The sequence below is a fragment of the Gymnogyps californianus genome, chromosome 12, assembly GCF_018139145.2.
Source record: "Gymnogyps californianus isolate 813 chromosome 12, ASM1813914v2, whole genome shotgun sequence".
Taxonomy (NCBI): domain Eukaryota; kingdom Metazoa; phylum Chordata; class Aves; order Accipitriformes; family Cathartidae; genus Gymnogyps; species Gymnogyps californianus.
Window position 1 is genome coordinate 13,859,224 of NC_059482.1, and position 26,725 is coordinate 13,885,948.

Here is a 26,725-nt window from a genome sequence, read left to right on the forward strand (position 1 = left end):
GGCGGCAGCAGGAGCAGCCGCGCGCGCGGCCGCCGCAGGTGCACACCGCCGGGCCGGCGGCGGGGTGAGCTGAGGTGAGGGGAGAGGGGCCGAGCCGAGCCGAGCCGAGCCGAGCCGAGCCGCGGGAGCTGAGGGGAGGGGAGGGGCTCGGCCGCCCCGCCCGCGAGCGGGAACGGGCCCGGCCTGTCCGCGGCGGGAGGCGGGCCGCCGCCATGGCCGGCCGTGGCCTGTCCGCCCCCGCTGACCGGCCCTGATCCTCTCCCCCCGTCCCTCCCCGCAGGGCATGCGGCTGCCCGGGCTCTTCGGGCGGCTGAAGGCGGCGGTCGTCGGGGTGGTGCACGTGGGAGCGCTGCCAGGTAAGCGGCGGCCGGGCGGCCCGCTGGCGCTGCGCCCGCAGAGCACGGCCAGCCGGCGGGACCGGGCCGTGCCGCCCTCTCGTCGGCGTCACCCGTCAGCCCGGCTGCGGCCCCCGGAGCAGAGGCCACTGCCCTGGAAGCCTGTCCCTTCAACCGCTGCTGCGGGCCCGTCATGAAGTGCCACGGGTTTGGGCATCTCCCCTTTCTAGAGGTAAAAGAGGCAGGAGACACTTCTGTGTAGGGAGCTAGACTGAGAAAACAAGGGTTTGGTTTTGGTGAGCTCTCCACTGCTGTGTTTTAAGAGGCAATGTTTAGGAAATTATGCAAATGCGCATTGGGACAAGATGGATGTTGGACATAGCTCTTGCAGGCCTTGAGAAGCAACAAGAAGCTCCGACAACGGGCAGGGTTTGTTCCACCCTGACCTCCTCATCCACCTTTCCAGGGGCTCAGGGTGAGCAGAGCTGATTGCAGCAGCTGACCTTCCCCTTGACAGGCCAGTGCCCACAGCTCTCCATGCTCCACGTTTTCCCAGAAGCAGCCTCCGGGCACTATGGTCAGCTTTCCCCACGCTGTGAAATCAGACCATCTAACAAAGTTGTCAGAGGGCTCTTCACAGTCCCCATTTCAGACTCTCAGTGCCTGGCTTTAGGAACCCAAGTATCAGAAAAGACTTTGGAGTTGATGTTAAGGGAAACTCATTGAACTCCAACAAAATCCATGCGTGTTCATTTCTGCCATGAAGCACTTATACTGAAGATCGGATACAATCAGCCTTGCAGATTAGAGTTTAAGATAGCTTTAACTAATTTTAAATTGGCTGGAGTTTAGTATAGGTATTCTGCAGACCTAGAGGTCGGTTTTGCCATAGGTTGTATTGCATGGAGCATCACTAATGCAGGATAAGCTATAATTACAGAAATAACAAGCTAAGAGCAGACCTGGTGCAATAAGAGATTATAGCAGATATTCTTCAAGTTTGTGAATTAGATTTAGGAGCTGAATGCTTACAGCACATCTGTCAAGTTCAGCTGAGGAAAGAGATGCCGCTAAGGCATATCACAAGGAGACAGAGCAGCCTTTTAGCAAGTTTACACTGTTTCTCCCTATTTCAGTATGCCAATCCCTATAGTTATCCTACCTGAAAGCTGTTACTGTATGTGGGTTTAGTTCGTGCGTGCCCTGGGGTAAGCAGCATTATTCTTGCAGGGACACCAAGAAGTTCTCTTCCATTGACCCAGATCATTGATCAAGCGTGTCGAGAGGCAGAAGCTTACAAGGATGCTGGAGTTGTAAGTTTTGGTTTCCTTCTTCCTATGGCAGCATTTACATAAAGCTGCTTCTGCATAGCCAATATTTTAAATTGAGTCTATAATTCATCAAAAGCATCTTAAACCACACGGTTTAAGAAGATGTTTTAAATCCACATCTTTTATTTCAACATAGTAAGTAGGCCTTCTAGATTACAAAACCTAAAATAAGTATCACATGCACCCAAAACAATAGAAAAAGCTTAGATTCAAATTGTGCAATTCAAGTTGCTTAAGTTGGATTACCATAAATTTCTAAGAAGTCAATTTAAGGGGGAGGGGAAAAAAAAAAGGAAAGTTGACTGCAACATGGATGGTTGCTGGCATTGTAGGTACCTGGCTGTAGAATGCTTCATCATCTGGTCTGACAAGCCACTGTATTTTTAGCTCTGTACAACACTCTGGTTTCATGAAGTCATGGAGGAATGCCGTGTGCACAGCTGGAGCACTGCACGCATACCTCAGTCACTTGCAGGGTGCAGGATCGCACCACATTTGTGTTTGTACCAAAGCAGCACAGATTATTCAGGGACTAAAAAAAAGCTTATGCCCTTTTCTGCCCTCTTTAACCTTTCTATCCTAGCTCCCTGGCAGCAAGCATGCCTACTTTGCGCATCTAGAAGAGAAAGCCTAAAAGGCCAGTCTCAGCCAGAGGCAAGAAGACGCAGGTACTACTGACTGAATTGTTGTTGGACCCAAAGTGGTGTAGTAATCTTCATAGGTCAGTAGATTTTAACAGGGTGTATGTCCTTTTGAAAGGTCAGATATGTTTTAAACATTTCATTGCACCTTGTCTTCAGGTGTTGATGTGCTTTTTCTTTGACCTGCCTGTATTTTCTGGCATGGTAAGGTGGTGTCCTAATGTCTGAGGTTTGAAAATGTTTTAAACGAAGAAGTAGTCACTGCTCTGAGCTGCTGTTTTCTGCAAAACTTTAATAACAAGCCAGTTGAAACCTTTTTAATGGCATAAATTAGAATGATACTTTACAGACTGAACAAAATTATAGAAGACCCAAGGTGAAAATGCAAGACAAGTCACATGAAGTAGGTTATGGGCAGAGCACTAGTAAGGCTAAATTAGTAAAAAATCCTGAGAACAGAATTGTTGAAAGGATAAACAGCAGTGCAGAAGAATGATGTTTACATAGGCGGGCTTCAGTGCTTATGAACCAGATGAGCATGTGCGAGATGTCCTCCCAGTTAGAATAATCTCTAACTGCAAGTTGTACAGAATAAGTAAGTTTGCTTCCTTTTCATGCCTGTTGAAAGAACAGGTGTGCAATAGCTCTGTATTCTGTACTGTGACTTTTTATTTTGTCTTTACAGTTACAGTATCAACATGAGGTATAATGTGATTTGATCTACATCAGAAGAGTGGCAAGTACTAGTCTCTGTCTTCTTGTGTTAGAGGAAGTGGTTACACAAATGATCTGTAAATCGTAAAGCCATTGCCCCACATTCCAGTGCTTGTTTACCCATTTCCCTTACATACTAATTACACATTGAAACCTTTAGCAGCAGGGAGAGAACACCAAGTATACCTAAAGGTGAGGGAGGGTACAGAAGCAGTTACTTTCACTGCTGACATGCACAAAGCTGGAACAGTTTTAAGATAAGCTTTAAAATCAGTACTAACACAAAATTTTAATTTGAGTTTTATACTTTATTGTCTTTTGAACAGTTGTAATAAATTCTGCTATTCCAGGTCTAACTGGTTTACCTTTTCTCCTACTGCATTGCAGTCTCTGAACTTGAATATATTTTTAAACCTACCTCTCAGGCAGACAGATGAGGTGAATGCAGTCATTTCTCTACACATTTGGACAAATTCAGGGCTGTCCCAGTTTCAGCTGGTATAGAGTTAATTTTTTTCCTAGTAGCTGGTATAGTGTTATGTTTTGGATTTAGTATGAGAATAATGTTGATAGCACAACTAAAAACATCAGTGTGTTAAGTAGTGTTTATACCAAGTCAAGGATTTTTCAGCTTCTCATGCCCAGCCAGCAAGAAGGCTGGAGGGGCACAAGAAGCTGGGAGGGGACACAGCCAGGACAGCTGACCCAAACTGGCCAAAAGAATATTCCATACCATATGATGTCATGCCTAGTATATAAACTGGGGGGAGCTGGCCGGGAGGGGCAGATCTCTGCTCGGGAGCTAACTGGGCATTGGTCGGCAAATGGTGAGCAATTGCATTGTGCATCACTTGTTTTGTATATTCTAATCCTTTTAGTATTGTTGTCATTTTATTATTATTGTTGTTTTCCTTCCTTTCTGTTCTATTAAACTGTCTTTATCTCAACCCACGAGTTTATTTTTCTTTTCAATTCTCTCCCCCATCCCACTGGATGGGGGCAGTGAGCTAGCAGCTGCATGGTGCTTAGTTGCCAGCTGGGGTTAAACCACGACAAGGGCTTAAAGTTATGCTTAGTCTGTTTCCTGTAGAAGTCACAAGAACATCAGTGTACATTCCACACCAATCTTCATTCTAAAGGTCTGTACACAAGAGTGTTACAGCAATATGACAAATCCTTTATTAATGCCCTAAAGGTTAGAGATAATCAAGAGAGCTTCCATAAATACCAGTATGGTTGCCTAACACTTTCTGCAATTCACTTGTTTAGTGTTTCCTGGTACTTTAAGAGAAATGCAAGTTTTCATGATAGATACTTCAGGAGCTTCCTGGTTTTTGCACAGAGATCACCAGTCTTCCAAACTAACTATCCTGCTTCTGTAATGGGAATATATTTGGGTTTCCCACTCAGTACTCCGAGTGAACTGTTAAGCTGTCTGTTTTTCTTGTGGAAGAAGAGCTAGAAATTTAAAGGTTTTTTCCACAGATGTTTCTACTGACAGTATTTCCAAATTCTGCCTACAGTAGCCTTTAAGAAGATATTTAACCATCTTGCTGCTACTAGATGTTTACATATTGTCTCAAGTTGCTTGAATAGGTGTTAACATTTAAAAATAAAGTATATGGTCTTGCTCACTCGATATGCATTGTACTTGGAAGTAAATCCTAGTATATTCAGAAAAAGGTGACTTATCTGGCACATTAGCAGCTTAACATAGTAAATATGAAAGATCTGTGATATTAGAGCACAGTAATGAAAACAAGTGAGTGCTCAGTTAGGAAGCCATCTGTGCTCAAAATGTATATGCTTTGTACTTGTGTGTTGCTAAACAATGAAATTCCCTAGATAAGATTTTATAAGCAGCAAGCTACGAGGTATTATGATCCCTCCAATTTATATCTGCTTTTAAGAAAAATGCAAAATATATATTCAATTTAACTTTTATTCATTTGTTCAGCCTGGGTGAAGCTTACTTTGTAGTCAGAAAATAGAGCACAAGTTTCCTCTAACTTCATTGATATAGATCACTTTACTACTAGTTGCTGTTACCTAGCTGTAGCTACTTGAGTAGCTGACGTTAAAGACAGTTAGAGATACATAAGTAAAACTATTTATTTAAATAAAAAATGTCCCAAATTATAAAGCTACATTGATTTGCAAATATTATGGTGCTTCTTACCACACAAAATTTTAGGTTTGCTTCTTTTACCAGTGCTGTCTCTGGAGATGCATTCATTGCTATTCTAATCCTCCTGACCCTTCTTTTATCTCTGTACCTGGAAGGGGAGTTGCTAGTACATGTTTTACATTGATGTTTTTAAAAAATGAAGTTTCAAGCCTATTACTCTTATAACTACAGTGATAGTTGGAAAGCAAATTACTTAGAGTTCAACAGTAGTTGAGACAGAATAAGCTAGTATTTCTGCATAGAAACATGTAGGTAGTTATTACTTGTATTACAGCAGTTAACATTTCAAATCTTAGCTATACTACAGTAGAATAAAATAGCAGACAAACCTCCCCCAACTACCTCCTATGTTATATGCAGGAGAACATAAGATACCTACTTACCTATATTAAGGCAATAATCTCTTGCTCTGGAGGTAGAGTTTTTAAAGGAATTGCTAGGAAGCTGTGCCTAGACTCAGCAAATAAATGCTCTACAAAGGCACCTGATTTCCTTTATATGGGGCACATGACTGTGGTAGTGGGAAAGGCTGTTATTGTGTTAGTGTACACCTGAGCCTATATAATAACGGGTATGGTACAACCCCCCCTTTTTCCTGCAGGAAAGAGGAGTAGTTGTTTTAAGATTTGTAATAGTATGCATGTGTTTGTAGGTAAAGCCTTTCTGTTAGGGGAAACACTGGGGTTAAAGTTACCCTAGGTAAAAGTTACATTAGGTAGATGCTGAGTTAAAGCTTGTATGATTGTTATACCTGTTGTGGTTTATAGTGTTGTGACTATTTTTGAGGCTTTTCTGCTGTGATATGTGTGCGTGTGGCTGAAGTGTTTTAAGAGGTTATTTCTATAAGTGGAATAAAGCTAAGGAAATTATTTTTCTGTATAATCAGAGAGCTATTTAAATGACCTATTTTCCAGTAGCTAACTGTGATACAAGAGGCACTTTGCATATATGTAGCACTTCAGAAGTCATTCAAAGTAAAAAGGAAATATATTGTTTGAGAATTACTTATAATAAGGCTATTATATATAAGCAACACTTAAATAATCTTAATATTCAATGGAAAAGGAACACAAAAGGTAATTGCTAGAGTTTTATCTCATACTATCCAAATAAATTCTGCTTTAGAGGGTGTGATACAGTAGCTGTTCCCATAGACTTCTAAACTATAAGGTTAAGTTCCAAGAACTTTAATTTAGTGTAACTGTTTTCTTTCCACCATTTTAATTAGCTGTCTGATAGTACTGAAGTCTGTTTTATATACATATCAATTCAGTAAACACAGAAATCTGTGGTGTTATATTTTTGTATAAAATATGAAAGAAAGCTTTGAGTTAATGCATCTGTAATTCAGCTCTCTATTGCAGAACATATGTTGTTCTTTTTTAATTAAACAAAACGTAATATGCAAAAGAACATAGTCTATGGATGGTACCAAAAGAATAACACATTATTAAAGTAATAGCAAAAATATTCACTGTAACTGTGGACCTTGAGGCCACAGGAAGAGATGACTGCTGAAAACTGAATATAGTAAGTTTAAGGCAGAAGAGAGAAATGTTGGAATCCTCCCATATGCCTGCATTTTGAACTAGAATTCAGTCAGATACTTTTTATGCACAGTAGTATGGCTAGGGTTTTTAATTAATTTTTAAATGAATTAATTCATTAATGTATCTAATGGAATAATTTGCTTTATGCAAATCCTGAGCTGTCAAAGTAGTAGCAACTCATGGAAAGCTTGGTTTCACTGCAGAATTCCTGTGGAGTTCTGCTAGCTCGTTCTGCTTTTTCAGTTACTAATGTGGCTCTTCAGGAGCTGAGCATCTGAAGCCCTATTCCCAGATGCTTTTCTTCCTGCATGTCCTATTGAGGTTGATTCTTGACTGCCTGAAAGCCTGGGGCTTCTGGTTTGCAGATCCTAGCTTTTTGCCCTTATGATAAGCTTGGAGTTTCCCAGATATCCAGGTTTTGGTGAAGTCTGCCAAGTAGAGCATTTTTGAGCCAAGGACCAAGGGCTTTCAGGTTTTGTGGCCTCAAGGAATTACCTGGTTTTGAGGGTTCATTGCATTTTTTGAGTTTGTTTTGTTTTATTAAAATATTATAGTTCTACATTAATCCTTTTGCCACATAGTACAACTGACCAACTTTGCATTCTTGCTTAGATTGACCTAATATATTTATGTGTACAGAGGACAAAAGCCTAAGGGATTTCTCTTTCTGTTGGTGCCACAAAGGATTCGGTAGTTGTGCCTGAGGTACAAGACCATTTGGTCAGTTCAGGTTTGTTGGAACAGTCCTGACCTCATTCCAGAGAAACCGACTAAAAGTTTATGATTTTTTTCATTTCTGAAAATGCTGTGGGTTTTCTGAGGACTGGTTGTCATCTTTGTCATATGGCTATCTCCCATCACAGGTAGAGAAGTGTGGATGTTAAATTATATGTTGAATTGGATGTAGAAACAAAGTCAAGGACAGATGTTTTGGTTAGTTGTCATATCTGGTTTTCCTTTGCCTAGTTGAGGTTTTCTTGGACTTCTGGAATTAAATATGCTGATGAACAGCACCAAATAGTGCGTAGATCTAATGTTGGCTGCTCATAATATTAGATCACATTTTCCATTAATAGGTTGTGTCCTTTTGTTTTTAAGGTAGCCTGTATTTTGTGTATTTAAATACTCAGCTGTAAGTCATTTGGTAAAGGCAGCAGTACCCTGGTGCACTGAATGTATGTGGGTCGTGCTTGGATTGACCATATTGTTCCACCGGATTATTTCCATTCTCAGTTTTCCCCATCTTCCATGTTAGGTGTTTATTTATGATGTCTGTGGCTTAGCCTGTAATTCAGCCATTAAATGCTGACTGCATTTTATATACTGTCTTATCTTTTACTGCCAAAAGGGCTTCTACACTACAACAAAGATTAAAGAAGCGTTACATATGAAAGTTTTTAAAAAAGGAAACCTTTTTTTTCCGCTTCCTGATTCTCTACATTATTATTAACCAAACTTTGTTTAATCTCTAGTTGTATTTTTTTTTTCCTCAAATGTTCTTTCTATTCTGGTTCAGTTACAATATCTTTGAAATGTAAAGCTGTCATTTTAAAGGATTAAGACGTGTGATAAAACTCCAGAGAGAGCAGAATTTATTTTCTATACATACAATTAATTTGTCTGTTAAACTTTCTGTATTTTTAGATTGTAGCAGGTGAGAAATTTCTAGCTGCTTTAAACATTCTCACTGCAAATGCAAAACATCAGGCTTGAAATATGTTTCAAGGCTATACTTTTACTCTTGTTATTAGTTCTTGACAAAATTATATATGATTTGCAGTTGAAAACTTTCTGGTATATACTATACAATGATTGGAAAAGTACAAGGTACCAGATAATGTACAAAGACTTGCAATAAATTGCATAGATTATATCAATAGAGTATTTTATAATCACTCCATTGTTTGCTAAGAGTATGTCCATGTGGAGTGAGAGGTGTAGTAGATAATAAATAGCAATATCTTCCTTCAAGTAATTCTGAATCTGGAATGGGAGAAATATCAATAGTTGATACTATGGTATCAAGCACACTGCAAATAGGCGCAGTAATAGTCAAACAAAAAATTCCTTTATTTATCCAAAATAACACTTATTTTCTGACATTAATTGAATTGAAAATTGTCTTGATTGTCTCTAAATCCTCCATTATCCAAACATACTCAATGTTCTATATTCCACTTGGATAATTGAAGTTTGACTTTACACTATTTTTAATGAGGTGTAAGATTTAACTTGTTCGCCTATAGTTCACATTTTAGGATGGATCAAAGGAAACCAAATTGATGAATGTATAATTAAAATCACATTTATTTCTCTTCATGATTTCCCTGCAAATACCATGCTGTTGATGAAAGCATTTTTATAAGTGGTTGTATGCATCAACACAATTTACTGTAGATTATCCTTCCTTTGAAGGAAAACCTTTAAACTCATGTGTCTTTTAATACAAAACAGCATAATGGTAAACTAGCAATGTTTTTTAAGTTCCTTTTTTTCCAGTTTAACCATATTTCTTTATAATAATCTCCACAGGATGGCTTGATAGTAGAAAACATGCATGATCTTCCTTACACTGTGTGTCCTGGGCCTGAAGTAACTGCAGCAATGACAGTCATTAGTGCTGCAGTGAGACAAACCTGCCCCCATCTCGCGCTGGGCATCCAGATCCTGTGTGCTGCAAATCAACAGGCGATAGCAGTTGCTCTTGCTGCAGGTAATAGAAATGACTCATCAGTTATTACTGTTGTTTGCTATGGCATTTACTCTCTGCAAATTGTGCATTGTACTAACATAGATACCATGAAAAATGAGACATGAAAAGCTCACTGTACCCTGAAAAAGTAGAAATTAGATTTTGAGAAAGATGCCTCCTTGATTATAATAGATGATACTTGCGCACTGCTTCAGTTAGAGGCAGCTAAAAATCCCAAGGCCACTGCCGCAGCTCTCTAGGTGAAACCTGTCTAAATATAATGATTAGTTTAAACCTACTCGTGTCTAAACGCCACCTTTGGTGTAACTCTATTTACTTCAGTTAAATTGTGTTTGAGGATCAATTTAACCCACTGTGGTTAAGCATCCTGTTTCAGCATCTAATTATATGTTGTTGCTACTACTGTTATCCATTAAAACTAAGTTTTCATTGCCTTTTTTAATGAATGGATGGAATGAAGCTTTTCATATAATAACAAAAAATGGAGTGTACAGCTAGCCAGACTACTTAAAATTAAATTGCATTGGGGGGAATTAAATATAAATTAATCTATCTTTATTGCATGAATCCTAGACTTGCTAACCTTTCTGCTCCTGCTGCTTGCTGAAGCAATTTTAGTTTTTCATATGTAACATTCCATGATTTAAAGATGGAGGCTGGCTTAATATGGAAGGCTTGTACTTCCTAAATACTTCATAATTTGAGGGTTAGTGCCTGTTTTTGTCCAAATTGCATATGTGATTACACTAAGGTTGCACATTTTTGAATGTACAAATTTTATAAACAGGCAGAATTTCATAAGAATGCAAAACTAAAAGATGCTGGTGTTAAATGAAAACCATACTTCAGGTAAAATAATGTAGGCTAACTTATCTGCAGTGGCAGTTTTAATTATGTTGAATATGTTCTAAAAGTCTTAAATTCCTTTTTTCGTGGGGGAATTCTTGTTAGTAGATGTGTTTTGAACTCAGATTTCTTTTGAGTGCTTTAAAATCAGAAGTTGCCATTTTCAAGGTATTTAGCTACTTGACAAAATGACAAAACCTAATTTTTATTGCTGCAGTAGAACCTATATGAAAACCTAAAATAAAAATGCTAACAGAATCCAGTTTTAGTTTTTAGGGACTGTATGCATGTAGGATACTTGAGGTACATAGGCATTTGCAAAAATATTTACACATTTTTAAAAACAGTAGTCAAACTGTTAGTGAGTTATGCATCCTTTTAGGAGCAAAATTGATCACTAAATAAGGGATATAGTGTGGGAAAAATTTATTTCTCTTACTTCTCAGCAATTATTAATGAGGGAAAGAATTCCTGGAGGGCTTGGGTTTTGCTCAGCTCTACTACTGTTCTGCACTATTTGCTCTGTAACTGGAGAACATCAGCCAGAAAGGGCCTGTGTTTAATGCATTTCATTGCACTTCTCTAAAAATGATTGTCTCAAGTTCACTGAACAGGAAAGCAAAAAGAAAAGAAAATCACTTTAACCAAAACCATAGTAAAGTGAGTGCTACTTTGTAGGTAGCAAATCTTTGAGTAGTTTTTCTGTAGCAACTTAGTAGTGACTTTAATGTCAATACAATTTTAATAGGTGGCTATTAATAAAGCAAGCCCTGTATGCTTTCACTACAAAATGTCCTGCTACTATGCAGTCATTTCACTTTCCCTGTGGAAACTCCTATCTTTGGTAGAAATAACTGTTCTGAAGAGAACTGCACAGGGAAATCATAAGTGGTCTCTAGGTGAAGGTAATGATTTTATTTTGTAAAGGGGAAAAAAGTCAGCAGGTTTACAGTGTGACTAGAAGGAGCTCAACATCAGCAACATGTGGTTATGCTAATAAACATGTTGTGGGTAGCCAAATAGTAACAGATGAAATTACTGAATTTTCCTAGCATATTGACGAGGTATTGGATAAATCTGAAAATAACAGTAATAAATCAGGGGATGAGGCATCTGAGAAGGTTGAGATTTTTTTTTTATTTATTTTGGTTCTTTAGGAAACATTTATTTATTCAATTAGGCACCTAAAGGAAGGAATGCTGGCAAAAACGTGTTTGTACTGGGTGCTTCAGCAAAGGTGTGGGACAGTGGTAGGAAAATAGTGGAAGATCTTGGGGAAAAAGGGAACTGATGTGTCTCCACTCTTCTGACAGAAACAAGCAGTTCCTCATGTTATCAAAAAACAACTATTGAGCCAGAACATTTGTTGCCAACATCCTCCCAGCTCCAAAAGGTTATTGCAGACTGTTAGACCAGTGCTGAATGCTCTTGGTTCAGCACCGACAGGTCCACCACAGGGGTGAAGGAGGCGGTTGCCAAGGCATCCACCACAGGGGGTTGAAGGAGGCAGTTGCCCAAGGGCATCCATCCACCACAGGGGTTGAAGGAGGCGGTTGCCCAAGGGCATCCATCCGGCAGGCCGTGGCATCCTCCTGCCGAGGGCCTTGCTGCAAGGCCCGTGTTCCCCCTCTGTCTTCCCCACAAACCAGCGTCACTGTGTCTGATCTTTTGCTTTCGCTTTTGACTTCAAGAGGTTATGTTGAAAGCTGCCGGATTTCCCTCTGTTGCTAAGGGCAGATATGGCAATGTTAGCCCACTCAAAAATTAGGGTCATTATATACACAAATAGTGGGGGAGATTCATGTCTCATCTTTCTTAATATTAAAGTCCTCTGCTGCTCAGTTTTTATGCTCTTCTAATGTAGGCATTTTAATTTAAAGTACAGTAATGTCCCTAAGAAACTGTAGACCACAAAACAGAGACAATACAGAATAGTACAGTTTTGTATTTATATTTTTGACTGGAAGCCATCTTAATCTCAAATACTTATTCTCAGAAAAACAACCCTTCTTAATAGTTCATTTTAATGACATCCTCCAAAGACACTACTATCTTCCTTCTTTCCTAAAATGCTCTTTGTGGAGAAGCAAGTCAGAATTTGTTTGCTAGGGTTACTTTTCAATTGGTTCATTACTAACAGGTGTACCATGTGTTTTTTAGAGGTGTATAATTTCCTGTTTGTAGTTTCTGATTTAATTAACTACATCTGCTTGAGGCTGAAACAGAATGATGTATATAATCAGGTTCTATGAGCATTTGTAGAGGAGATAAAAATACAAATGCTCCCTTATTTATTTTTGTTTAGCAAATATTACTGGTTATCATTTCTCAGTACTCAGGAATGTCCACAATATGTTCACTAAGTCTGGGTCAGATTTAGGCGTAGTGTTTGGTTTTCCTTACTTACTTATCAGTGTGTCTTGTTTCCTGAAGTTAACCATTGTGTTAATTTCATGTACTCATGCTGTTTGTTGTTGATCTACTTCCAAATTACATGGCTTTTCTTTTATTGAAAGTTTGCTAATTATGAAGCACTATTCATATTAGAGGGGACTGTTGTGTCTAACGAAATTGCCCAGAAGCCTTCAGCTGCTATTTGTGGTTTTCCTTGCATTAGTGAGATGTTCTAGTTGGCTCTAATTTATCAGTGTACGTCTTTGCAGAGGAGATGCAGAGCCTTTATAATACAGGGAGTATATGCTGGTGATACTCCCTTTATTATTTTGCACATTCTGCATGCTTTCCATTACCAACATGTAGCAGTGATTGAGAAGAAGTAAATAACTGGCCCATCATTAACCTAATGGAGACAAAGTTAATGGTGAGAAGAAGGATTTCAAGAAAAATTGCCATTGTGGAATATTGGCGTGGCCATCTGCTGATCTTCGAGGCATAAAACAGTCCCCATAGCTGTATCTCTGTAGTGATGCACAGGAACACTTCTGATATTCCAGGTACCCCTCCCTGCTGTATCTTGACTCCATGGGGTGGAAAACCCAGGCGCATGGGCCAGAGGCAAGTTACGGTCTTGTATTCTGGCCAGAGCTTCAGTCTGGGTGCCTGGGAGCAAGGACTGTAGGGTCTACTGTAGAGTGCAGCTTCTCTACACCTGGGTGAGCCTGTGTTACACTCGTCATGAATCAGGGCTCTGTTTTTAAGTTCATCTTCTCTCATCTCATAAATTTAGAATACAATAGTTCAGTTGGAAGGAACTTAAAATAATCATCTAGTCCAACTGCATCTCCGCCTGACTGTGAAACTGCCCTTTTTTCCTTTAAGGATCATGTTACTGAAATCTCATTTCTGAATTTGTCTTAATCAATGATAATGACACAGTTGGTAACTGATTAAGTGAGGCTTCATATCAGAAGATATCCCAGGTACCCAGATATCTCCGTGTCTTTTATAAATACAGCTTTGCTGTCTGAGACTGTTCCTTTCCCTCACCCACCAGCAGAGATAACTTCCACGGGAATTCACTCGCTGCTGCCCATGATACTGTTTAAGGTGGGATAGAATTGGGCAGAATTGTATACTGCTTTTTTGTTTTTCTTTTTAACTGCCACCATATTAACGCTGTGGTGGGGGGGAGGCGGCTAAGCTGAGAACTGCAGCAGGGGTGTGCATGCCTTGGGAGCATCCACAGGTGCTGTGGAGCAAGGCAGTCAGTGCTGCGGACTCTGCTGTGAGCTCTACTGGAGATGCTTCTCCCAGGCCTGCAGTTCATGCTGAGCATGGAAGGAGCTGCTGCAAGATGATGTCCTGAGTAGTAAAGGGTCTTCGCAGCACAGAGACTGTATGCCTCTAGCGTCAATAGCAGACAAAGTCGATACTCCTCTTGAGTTTTCATTTTCAGCACAAAATCAGTCTTTCAGATTCTTTTTGAATTAAGAAGGCAAGAAGAGCTGGGAGCCAGGATTTAGTGTGCATATAAAACAAGATACCACCAGTAAAGTAACCTGCGGCATCTTGTCTTTGTGTAAAGGCAAAGATGTTTGCCTGAAGTCAATTCTGCAGCAACCAGGAGCTGCTGCCTTGCAGAGGCCAGGTCCCATTTCTGTGAAAGCAGTAAATCCTGGCTCCCAGCTCCTTTTGACTTTATAACTGAAGGAAGGAACATACCTGAGAAAGGGCTTCTCAATGGTTGCATCCAATTCACTATTTGGGGTGTTAAAAAGCAGTGATATGTACATTTGCAGCATTTAAGATGGATAAAGTAAAAGTACTATTTCCTCTATCAACTCAGTCTTGCAATATTTTCTCACCCAGTGAAAGAAGTGTTTCAGCCTGTCATTTTTTTTTTCTTTTAATCATAGTTTATCATGGGAAGGAAAGAAAAAAATAAAGCTTTTCTCTACAATTGATAGACCTTCACAGCTGTTTAGGTAAAGCTGTTTAAGTAGGATTAAAGTAAGTGGAGTAACACTAACTTTTGAAAAAGGCACAAGCTCTAGTTCCTTGAGCAGGCCCTGCAGTGGCTGGTTACTTGATTTCATGTTCTTAATATAGTCTTGAAGTTCTGTTTATTAGGTTTCGTTGGAAATTTCCTGTTCTTGTTTTCCAGTGAGATTACAAAATTTTTTTGTTCCCATGTAAGTCAGAAATGGGCCTGCCTATTAACTATTCAATGGCTATTACTTTTCAACTTGCCAAATGTAAAAGTAAGCAATGGTATCATTCTCACAATTTTATGAGCGTAAAAATGAATTCATTAGTGGAATCTGATTACGGCTTCATAAAACAAAGGGTAATGATTTGGTGCCTGCACCTATTACACTTGGTTAAAATTTGTATTTTCTTAGCCCCCCAAAACCGAGGTAGAGAGTGCAGCCTTGTTAAACTAAGTACAATCCTAATGTTTAGCAGAAAGTCTTAAATTACTAAGTTAAGGAAACACAAACCAAGCATCAACAAACAGCATGTAAGCAGTGACTTCAATAAATTAAATTACTCAATGAATAGTCCCTGTCCTGAGTTAGACATTGTAATTGCTGTGAAAACGTAACATATCTCTAGACTCATCGATAGTCTGATGATTAGAGGAGAAGTAATTTTTCTTACTTAACTCTGAATTGTACCGTAAACTTGGGTGATTTAAATAGAACCTATTGCTTTTGTTCCTAGATGCAGAAATCTCAATCTACCTATTTGCACTGTGTTTTATTATGCAATGTCTACTAGCACCTGTAATTATACTTGTGGCACACTCTTATCTTTGGATCCTGAGAATACTCCATGGTTTTCACCCGCTAATCTCAAGGCACAGGACAGTTTGCATTTGATTTGGCATCCATCTGTGATGTTTCTTGTTAGCTGGAGTCTGTGTTGCTAAGCAATACAGGCTCTTCTCTATCAGGCATAAGCTTCTGTTTCTGCAACTTCAGGGCTTTTGGAATGAAACTGAAATTTTAAAATAAACAGGCACCTTGTCATTTGGTAAATACATTTTAAAGATCATTTATGTTTATATTTGAAATGTGCTAAGGTGAGGCCTCTGTTGCCTAAGGAGTTCTCTGGTGGGTGTGATGGCATTCTTGATGGCTGCTTTCACATGCATTCGTTTCCTTGGTATGATGTCAGCTCTAATTAAACGTGCAGCTGACTCCAAAGCTGGAGCAGCAGCAGAGCTTCAGAAGGGCTTGGAAGAGACCTCTAAAGCAAACTGGAAGAACAGCAAAAGCTGCACAAGATGAGTGCAGAGCTTTTACATGTATGTTAAGTGACAGGTAAAATAAACTTCAAGGCTATGAAAGACTGGAGAGAAGAGGGAATACAATAAGAGAGTCAGAATTCAATCTTGTGTCTCACAGCTGTGGGCTTATTACACCATGGCCCAAGGCTTCAGTATTTCAACACAGAGATATTTCAAGGCTGTGTAGGGGGTCCCTGAGAGTAGATGAATGGCCTGTGTGAAGTCATTGCTATTCGTAATCTTCCTCTTAAGTATCCATCCCACAAAACCTTCGTAGTGCAAAAAATGAATGAATATGGTGGGTATCATGTTGCTAAGACATGGTAGAGTTAATGGTCGGAGTAAGTTTGGAGTAGAGTGGAAAATGTTTCACTCTTTCCAAACCTTATCTTTTTTTACCTTTCGCACAGCTCTAGAAGTAATTTGTTGATGTGGTGCTGTGTAGAAAACACAAGCTACATTCAGATGGAGAGTCAAACAGGTTGTATATAATGTGTCGCAGGCTGTGTTTTCTTGCCTAATTTCCTGAAGAAAGGAGGCTTAATGCTATTCCTCTGTCTGTGTCCATGTCCTTGATGCTTTTTGACCTGATGGCCAACTTCAGGCATATTTAACAGGGGAACAGATGTTGGGAAAGAAGTAATACAATTAAAGAGTATCTGGAAAGAGGGGAGAGACCCAAGTTAAAGACCCTTTTTGGAGAGAAGACACATCATTAGGACAAAGGAGCTGTATTTTGACCTACTTGCTCCTCTGTTGGCACGTGCCCACTGGCACATCATGGCAAGAGGCAGGGCAGGGCGTGCAGCCGCCTGTTCTGAGCCACACAGGAACAAACTGATAGGGGCTGAGAAAGAGAAGGGAACCATGGGGATAGGGAGAAAACTGGTGGGCTCTATGTGAAAGACGAGAGTTGAAGGTAGTAAGATGCAAAGAAGTTGGAGAGAATATGGGTGAAAATAAAGAATGTAAAACTTAAATATGTGGAAAAGCAAGGTTGGTTAGTCTGAGAGCATATGGAACAACTTGTGTTGGGATCGAAGAAGAGGGGCAGTAAGGTGGGGGTTTGTTTGTTTTTAGTATTTCTGTTTTTCAGTCTTCAGTTTTAGCTAAGATATTGCTAATTGTTTTTTTTCAGGTCTTGATTTTATCCGAGCTGAAGGGTTTGTGTTTTCTCATGTTGCTGATGAAGGGATGATAAACGCCTGTGCAGGTAACCTGCTACGATACAGAAAACAAGTTGGAGCAGAGAACATTCAGATTTTCGCTGATATTAAAAAGAAACATAGGTAAATACAAGCAATATTTTATGTAAATATGAATGTAATAATGATCTTATTTTTCTCCATTTTCTGATTTTTTTTTTTATGCCTATTTAGTGTCAGGAAAGTTAATGATATAGGGCGGGCTTTATTGTTCAAGCAAGGTCTTGCAGTGCTATTAGGGGATATGTTTAAAAATAAATTTGCACCTGTAAGCTGCAGGTTGCTGCATCTGTGAAGTTTGCAGTTGTTTAACCTTCAGGATTTATAAATGCAGACTGTAAAAGTTTTGCATCTGGTATTAGGTGAGATTTTGTATACTTGTGTATATGCCCGTTCTGTTTAAAGAAATTTTGTTTCTGGAGGCTAGGCATCCAAGGTTATTTTTGGTTATGTAAGCAGTTGCCATATAAAAGCATCCAAATCATAATATTTTGGCATTTCAAAAAGCTATTCTCTTTTCTCCTTCCTGCCAATAATACTGGTTTCTTCTACTTAAATCAGTGCTGTCTATGTGTGGATTATGTTCTATGATTATCAAACAGAAGGAACTTATGACAGATGAATCCAGTTTCTTTTCTGCTGATACTTTATCATAACTGTCACGTGGTACTTTCAGCTATTTAGATGTTACTTTCTGGTTTTTTTTCCCCAGAAGAACTGCTCAAGTGTTATGTATTGTACATGCTAAATAACCTAATTAAAATGTTTGTGTGTAGTATGTGGATAAACATGAGAAGAACCAAGTCTGGAAGATCTTAAATACCTAATAAACAGGTAATAAATTTCAAAGTAGAAAGGAAACAATGCAGCGTGGTCAAATTAAGCTTTTAAGGTCCTTTCAGGGTGGTTTCTTTCTAATTATTTCTTTATATGTATGTATATATATATAAATAAAAATACATTGCATTAGACTTTTTTGTAAAAAACTGATTGCATCATGTGACTTTTTTCTTTGTCTTGACAATTGATGAATTGATATTTGGACTATACTTCCTGTTGCTCAAAGGGTTTGCTTTTTAAGAAAGGAAAAGAGGTTTTTGTTTCAGGCAGATTCATAAGCTGAGAAGGAAATGCTAAAGGACTTGTTGGTTGAGTTTTTTAATGTAGAAAAATATGCCTGCCACTGAGAGCTGATAGCCTCCTGTCCTTTAAATGGGGAGAAACTATTTTTGTAGTCTACTTGCTCTGTTACGGCTACCCTCCACATGCTAGTTCTAGGGTGCCTACTACTCTTAAGCCCCGTTTCAGCCTCATTGTATGTATTGGGTACTTAGGCCTGCCTTTCTCCAGCTGCAGAAAGGGAGTTAGTGTACTTCCTTTTGCATCCATCGCCATGACTGGAATGCACTGCACACACGTGCTGCCTCTGAATATGGCCAGAGCATGGCCCCCACCAAGAGCATTGTCCATCCAGGCTGATCCAGGAAAGAGGCTAGCTCCATCACCACTCATCAGTGCAAGATGTTGGCCATAGCCATTGTTTTCTCCTTAAATGGAAATATAGAAGCAACAAAGTCAGCTGTTGAACCAGCAATGGCTGGAATTCTTTCAAAGTTTAGAACGGTTTAAATTAAAAGCTGCTGTTGCTATAGGTTTCAGACAAAGTGTGTTACCCATATATCAAAGACTGCTGTTGAAAAGCTAGGTTGCAGGTAATTGATGTTTGTAACTGCTGTGTAAGATGATTCCTGTGATTATATCATAGGTAATAACTATACTTTCTGTTCATTGGACTTCGTGAATGAAGTGGAGGGTGTTAATTCTGTTCTAGGCAACAGAATCTGGTTTATGAATGACTGCACATCCACAACTCCCACTTGAAGTCAGAGCGCTGTGTGTGCTCAATGTGTCTGAAATACAGGTGCTCAACATGTGAGCAGCTGTCTCAATTGACGCTCGGTAGTTCACACTTAGCAATCCCTGTTTAGAGACAGGAGACCCAGAGCAATAGACCAATCAATTATGGTTCCCTGATGGAAAAGGTTGGGTTTTTTCCTCTGGTTCGTATTGCAATGCTACTTCCCAGTTTGGGGAAACAGGATGCTTACCCTCTCTCACAAAGCTGCCTTTGGTTGTTCTGACAGCGGGCAAGATGAAGAAATGCAGTCTAAACATTCAACAAGATGGATAACAAATGTGTGTGCCGACAGTAACCACAGGGTACGTTCCTGCTGTTTACAGTGCTCACGCTCTGACAGCAGATGTCAGCGTGGCCGAGACTGCTTCGGCTGCCGAGCTCTTCCTGGCTGATGGGGTTGTACTGACTGGCACGGCTACCGGATTGCCTGCAGATCCTCAGGAGCTGAAAGGTGAGAGCTGTCATACGAAGGCTGGACAACAGGCAGTGAATCAGCTTCTGGATTAATGTAGAAAGAAATCTATATATCTGCTGTTCCTTAAGGAAAAAAAAAGGAAAGAAAAGTAACTCTTACTGTAGGGTTTGATTTGATACAGCAGAACTAATGTGATTGAGGTGCTATTCAGATTGGCTGTCGTATGTTTCTAAACAACAATTTGGTGGGACAAAAATTAAAATTATTTCAAGCTTTTACAGTACTGAATGATGCTGAGGCTTAAATGAAAAAAATGTTTAAAAGTATGTAAAATTATGTAAAAAAAAAAATGACTGTTCCATTTCTAAAAAGTCTTAGTATAAGAAAAAGCTCCTTTATAGCCTTATTATAAAACTAACTAACTATAAATTTTTCCATTGAAGAGTTAAGCATTTTCATCTTTCACAATGAAAATGGAAGTCCTGCAAGAAAAGGGGCATTTTGATAAGGCAACATTCCAAACAGTAATACCAGGGAAAGTACTGCTTAGAAGATTTTCAGAAAGAATACAAGTGCATTGGTAGATAGAAAGATATTACATCAAAATAATTTTTAAATGCTGTGGACTTTTTATCAAGGGAGAGTCACTTGACCTATGAGTTCTGACCTTTGCAAAAGTGTTACATGATTCTTCATATTTTTATATTGGCATGAGTTTGGGCTGTCCTCATGAAACTGGATTGCTCCCATGCTAGAATTAAAGCTCTATCATGGGGGCATTTAATTTTCATCACTAATTTTAATTTAGATGAATGGCTTGAATTTGAGGGTCTCACTACATAAAATAGAATGTGTATTTTTTTAGGTTTTACTTTTGCTGACATACTTTAACTTAGCATGTTTTGAAGTTCCAGTGCAGAGTGTATTGTATTCAGCTTATGTTAGCTGATCAGGGTGAAAAACGTACTTTACTTGCCATAGATACCTGGACTTCAAACATCTTTTGAAATAACATGAAATCATTCAGTGTTCTCAGGTTTTTATCTATATCATACGTGCTTAGGAGCATTTAAAATGACTGTTGAAGTTGTCAAAATGGGTTCTTATTTCATACATATTAAACTTTTGCCAAATAATAGGTTATAAATGACTATGCTTCAATCACCAATGTTAAAAAGAAAATGATGGCTTGGTATGAACACTGAACTCTTGAACTAGTTGAATCTTTTGGTATAGCAAACTAGAAATGATACATGGAACAGGTGATCCTGAAAGCTAGGCGTATTTTAGAGACTGCAAAATTTCGTTCATCTAGAGCTCCATCCCTGCCTGCAATTAATGTCCCCATCATTCTTAATGCAGATTAAATAATTTTAAAAAAAGGATTTGATAAGTCTTAGGGCAAAATCCTAGGTTAAATTCTGCTTTCACGTATGCATGTGCAACCTCCATTGATTTCCTGCATCAGAGAGCAAAACGTGACCTCTAGGCCCATAGGGTTTTTATCACAGAACTCCAACCAGACAGTACCATGGCTTCTGCTTTTCATTCATGTGAACAAACATGTCAGTCTCTGTCTTGTTCTCTTTCTGGGTCCAAAGAACAAAATGAATCAGAGTTGGTAGCTGTAATGAAGTACACACATTAATTTTGTGTTTGGATTTGTGCTATGAAAGCAAGAGTCTGCAGATCATGGGTTTATTTTACTTAGGTCACAGCATTTTGGATGTTAGCAGGCCCTCTCATGAGAAGAATGTTGAGTTAAAACTGTTAAGAGAAGAACTTAAAAATCAGTATTCCAGGGTTTAAGGAAATGACAAATTAGGCATATCTATGTCAGCAGATTCTTAAAAGGAATCAGATCCACAGTCTACAAAGTTGGTGTTGATGTGAGTGAAATTTTGCATTTCACGAATTTATGCAGCCCTGGAAGTGCTGTATTATGATGATACAATTGGGCACCTTTCATCACACTGCAAAGCATCTCTTGAAAGCAGAACCAAGAGACAGATGAGATTTTTGTCATGTCTTTTTTTCAGCTTTGTTGTGCAGTAATATAGAAGTGTTTTTGCCTTTGTGTCTTTGTGTTGAATTGACTGATTTGTGATGGGGTGTGGGAAACGAGTGTTTCCCTGTCAAGCCAGAGAACTGTGTTCAGTAGAGTTTTGTTTGTAGTTTGTGTCGCTGTCTTCTTGTAGGCAAGCATCAGTATCGCTCCTCGCAGAGGCTGGCAGGCTTTGCTCCAGGGCTCCCTGGGCATACCAGGACACCAGTGGTCGACAGAGTACAAGGTCTAAAAATCAGACTTCAGGTTATTAAGGAGCAGGAATTACAGCTGAGCATTTTGAATTACAATTAATTAATAAACCATATTTTCATTTAAGAGGTTATAGAAGTTTGTTCCAGTTTGCTACACTGTGAAACGTTCTTTGGTTGGAGTGTGTGAATCTATCAGGTTTGCATCCAATCTACCTGCTTTGCATCCAGTCTGCATTTTAAGTGACCAAAGCTTTGTATAATGACTGCTTAGTTATCTGTTTGAACAAAGCAAATGGCCTCAACTGAGTAACCAGTGGAAAACAGGGTACATCATGAAACTCAACAGCTGGCTGTGACTGTCACCTCCTTAGTTATTGTTCATAAAAGGGGCATCAAGACTGATTCACCCTCTCGCCTTTTGATGGTACATTTAGGTCAAAATAGAGGCTGCTGCCTTTGCAGTACCCTCAGAGATAAACGGGAGATGTGAGTGTGATCAGTACTTTCTGTAAGCCCTAGGTTTAATGACAGAGAAAAAGTCCTTTGAATTAAAAAAGTAAAATGTGTTACAGTGGAGCATTACCATAAACATAGTGTTGTGTACGGTACAGGGATTACTGCATATGAAAAAGCTGTTGAAGAGTAGTTGAGCAAGTTATTGGCACTGTGGTGCTTATTTTTACGCTGCTCTTTGCTGTTGTTTTCAAGCTAGGAGCATTTGGCCTTTATTTCATGTAACTTGTGCATACCATAGTTCAAATGCTTTCATTGTGCTTTGCAACCAAGCACTATTTCATTTGATTTTATTAAAGACATGTCTGCAGATGTACTGTCACAAGGAAGAGCACAGTGCCCTCTACTTACAGTTTATTGTAATAGAGAAATGTGCAAGTTGTGTAAATTTTAGGATCTTGTTACTGTAACATCACCAAATTGTCTCCTTTTCTCTTTGTGTTGAAAAAATATAATCAGAAGAAGAAAGCCGAGAAAGTTGAGAGATTTAAAGCAAAGCTCTGTGTTTAGAGACATCTTGACAGTGACTGAATATTGCCATGCAAAAGCATAACTCACTGCTGTTGCTTTATTTTCTTTTACAAGTTAGCATTTGTATTAACACAGCCAATAGACAAATCACCTTCTACTAATCAACTTTAGGCCTTGATGTGCTTGGAAATGACTTAAAAGTAGCATCTGTAGCATACTTAATTAGGTAACCCAGTCTCATTGCAGACAGAGCACTCCGATTGCCATTCTTCACATTGTCAATCTGAATAAATCTCCAGCACAGGAGATGTGTGTGGGCTCCATGTGTCATGTATGGATCGCAGCAGGAGTTGGATACCTTGCTACTTTGGAAAACTTTGGAGTTTTTAATAGTTTTACAGCAGTCTCAGGTTTCACTGGTTTTTACTCTTTGCCTAGTAGGGCTAAGCTATTGTCTTACACCCATGTGGTCATGCTCTGTTTAATTATTTGGCTCTTCACTTTTCCTGCTGATGTGAAATAATTATAAAACAACTACCTGCTAATGTGCCTTATGCACTTGTCGTAAAAACAAATACTGACTTGAAACACAGTTCCTGTGGGAATACAGTACTGTTGCACAAATCTGTGGTCAGTTGTAGCACCTTAATTATGCATTGGTATCTATGTAAAGCAGATATAATATTTCTAAGAGCATGTAGATACTATATAAATAAAATTCTGATTTTTCTAGAACACGATTTCCGTAATAATGCTATAAATAACTAAAAACGAATTATTTTTTTGCTGTAAGCAGGATGACTATAAGAATGTAAAATATGCATAGAAATAACTATAGTTTTAATCATATATGCATGATCCATCTGATTTGTTTAAAATTTTCAATAAGGACTGCGTGGAATGGGGTTTTTTTTGTGTTAAAATATTTGTAAGAAGGAGTTACTGTTCCTAGGTGGAAAAATGGTAGGGCATGTGACCTAAAAAGAGATTCAAGAGCATTTTAATTGATCCCCTTTCTTCGGTGAAGTAGGAAGGTGATAAATAATTAGTCTTCCCTGAAGCATAATTAATAAGTTAAGCTTCTGATGAAACTTCATTTAAACAAACAGTGTTTTGAAGCAGACTTTTATATGTTGCATATATGCTTTCCCTAGTTACTTCAAGCTCTAACCATCTTACGTCAGCTTATCACCAATTAAAGCAATTTATAGTTTTTAAAGGTCAGAAATAGTGCCTCACAGCATTTCTCTAAGTAAGGGATGAAGCATCCAGTCCTATGAGTGACTCTTAGGATGGTCAGTTTGAAATGAAAGGATGAAAAGGATGCTTAGTAATTCTTGAACTGGGATTTTTAGATTTTTTTTCTTTTTTTTTTTCCCCCAGAGCTAGGACTGACCCAAGTTCTGCAGAAAACACTCTAATAACCTTTTATTTATCTATGGGGAACATTTCCATGGTCAAAACAGCCATCCCCTTTTGTTTTTATTCTAAAAAATGTGAACTATGGTAACTGAGCCATAGATCAGTTTCTGCACAGTCAGGTCTGTCAGAATGGATGCATTTCACAGTGAATGTGATCACCTGAACCACGGACTGAAATCCACCCCTGTTCATGAGGGATAAAGTGGATCTGTAATATTTTGAGCTCTGTTTTGATATTTTGTCTATTTCTCCTTTTGGATCCAGGTAAAGGGTCAGATAATTAACACATACTGTATATAGAAAAAATAATTGGCTTTTTTGTTCCATTGCCAGTCATAGAAAGAGAAGTAGTCTTTATCAGTACTATCTTTTGCTTTCTGGTAAACTAGCTTGAGCTATCAACGTAGTCTGTATGACCACTGCTTGCTTTCCTACTTCTGAGTCCCTGAAATTTATCATGACGTAGAGAGCACATTCCTTTTCCGTTCCCTGTGAATAAGGCCCTTCTTGTTCCTTCACTGAAGATCATCTACTAGTTGTCAACATAGCATAAATTCAGCAAGGAGACCTGGCAGGAATACACACCGATCCAACTACCATTATTGTGATTTAAACTGATGACTGAAGAATTGTAATGAGCACAGCTCTGCTGAATAGTTCTGCCACTGTAACAATCTCACCAGACTTGCAAAAAAGAATCTGAGCTGATACAATGAATGGAAACAAGAATGGCATCTTATTCTTGTAGCTGTATTTTGATTACTTCATGGGAAGATTGGAGGAGGTGATTATTCACATCTTAAGGTGAGGGAAATCGAGAACACAGTTAAGACTCCACATGGGGCATGGCAGCCCACATGGTCACTCCAGCATCAGTAAATCCTTTGTCAAAGCAATGGACCTGGTTTGCCTGGAATCTATACTGGGTGTTACTGCAACACAGTAGTACACGATAGTTCCTTTCCGTGTATGTGTAGTACCTCAAGCACAATGGAGCCTCTAAGTGTGATGGTAACAGTCACAGTAAGTAAAAGGGTCTGGTCCTGCTGTGCAAAAACTTCCAGCATCTAGCATCTCTTCTTACCAGAGATGTGGAATAAAAATGAATTTATGAGGGAATATAGTAAAATGCAGTACATTCTCTGCCAGCCAATTCAACTCAATCTTGCTTAAATCTCATTCCTTGAGAATAAAGAGGGGTACAGGTATGGTACCAAGACCCAACTTTCATATCTTCCATAGCACTGAAACCATCCTCTGAATGTGGCCAAGAATATTCTTCTGCAGTGTTTCATGCAACAACAGAATGCAAAATGAAATAAAAGTGAGATTTTTTTCTTAACAGCTGTTCAGAGCTAAAGGTATTTTTTTTTTCTAGAGAAGTTGTTTCATTCTATAGTAGAAGTAAGACATACCATGATCATGAGTTTCTTGATACTCACCTTTTTTTTATTGTTGAAAAACTACGCAAATTAGAATCTTGATAGAGTTTCAAAGATAGGACTTAACCCTAATTTTGGTATTCTTCTCTTCAGAGGTTGAACGTGCTGTGAAGATTCCTGTGCTGATTGGGTCTGGAGTGACTCTGGAGAATGTGAGGAATTACTTGGATGCAAACGCTCTAATAATTGGTTCGTATTTCAAGAAAGAAGGTTATTGGGCAAATGGTGTTGATCCTGACCGAGTAAAGAAATTTATGGAACATATAAGTAAACTGAGAGAATGAGTTTGTCAGCAAACAGGGTTTTTTTGTTTGTGTGTATGTAAGTGCAGTATGATGCATCGTACAGAATTAAAGCACAAATATGTGCTTGAATGGCTAATAGCATTAAATGAAAATGCACATCATCTCCGTAACTAGCTGGGAAACATGGTGACACTTTACAATAAACTGGTGCTCTGATGTTTTTTCTAGGCAGCACATTTCTGTGGCACTTAAAGCCATCGTCAATGCAAAACCAACTCTCCAAAGGCTTGTGTAATATATTCTCTCCTATAAGTAAAATGCTTACGGAGTTTAAGAATTTGTAGTAAATATTCATCACAGGTGAGCTGAGTTTTGTTTTGCCTGTGAGTACAATAGGATGCCCTAAGTTTACAGCTAAGAGTATTGTAAATTGGACAAGTTAATTAGCCTTTCAGTTTCTCCATCTGTAAAATGATGATAATAGTACCTACATCACATGGGGGTTGTAAGACATAACAAATGAATGAATGTACAGCACTTTCATCTCCTCAAATGAAGGGCTCTATTAAAGTTCAAGATCATTATTTTTTCATTAGAATTGTGCATTTATTACAAAAATGTAGTAATTGTATACCATACAGAAATTTAAGATAATTGGGAAATTGATTTACTTACAATACTTATTAGATAATAAATGTAAATATTTAATTACATTTTAAGTAGAGTTGGAATTTAGTCAAAATGTTTTTGCAAAAATTGGAAATTTTAATAAACGTTTATTGTTATTTTTCAGCAAGCTCCTACAGCTTTGTACCTCTCCAGACT

The 26,725-nt window shown here is 38.7% G+C and overlaps 1 protein-coding gene across 2 annotated transcripts; it reads left to right on the forward strand.

Moving 5' to 3' along the window:
- Positions 1-47: 47 nt before the first annotated feature.
- Positions 48-26,720, forward strand: LOC127021176 (uncharacterized protein F13E9.13, mitochondrial-like). 2 transcript variants are annotated; one of them, XM_050904121.1, is made up of 9 exons: positions 48-74; positions 281-356; positions 1,566-1,648; positions 9,292-9,472; positions 17,149-17,299; positions 19,457-19,584; positions 25,749-25,844; positions 26,129-26,260; positions 26,694-26,720. In XM_050904121.1, the coding sequence occupies exons 2-8, from the start codon at positions 284-286 to the stop codon at positions 26,242-26,244; spliced, it is 828 nt and encodes a 275-aa protein (XP_050760078.1). In that variant the 5' UTR covers positions 48-74; positions 281-283; the 3' UTR covers positions 26,245-26,260; positions 26,694-26,720. The 2 variants fall into 2 exon arrangements, with proteins under 2 accessions (XP_050760078.1, XP_050760077.1); XM_050904120.1 differs by lacking the exon at positions 26,694-26,720 and having other exon boundaries at positions 26,129-26,569.
- The last annotated feature ends 5 nt before the right edge of the window (positions 26,721-26,725 follow it).

Excerpts from the sequence above, each read along its gene's own strand:
- LOC127021176 (XM_050904121.1), top strand. The coding sequence starts at position 284 with ATGCGGCTGCCCGGGCTCTTCGGGCGGCTGAAGGCGGCGGTCGTCGGG. Across the intron at positions 1,649-9,291 it reads CTTACAAGGATGCTGGAGTT|GATGGCTTGATAGTAGAAAA; the intron begins GTAAGTTTTGGT and ends TAATCTCCACAG. Across the intron at positions 9,473-17,148 it reads AGCAGTTGCTCTTGCTGCAG|GTCTTGATTTTATCCGAGCT; the intron begins GTAATAGAAATG and ends GTTTTTTTTCAG.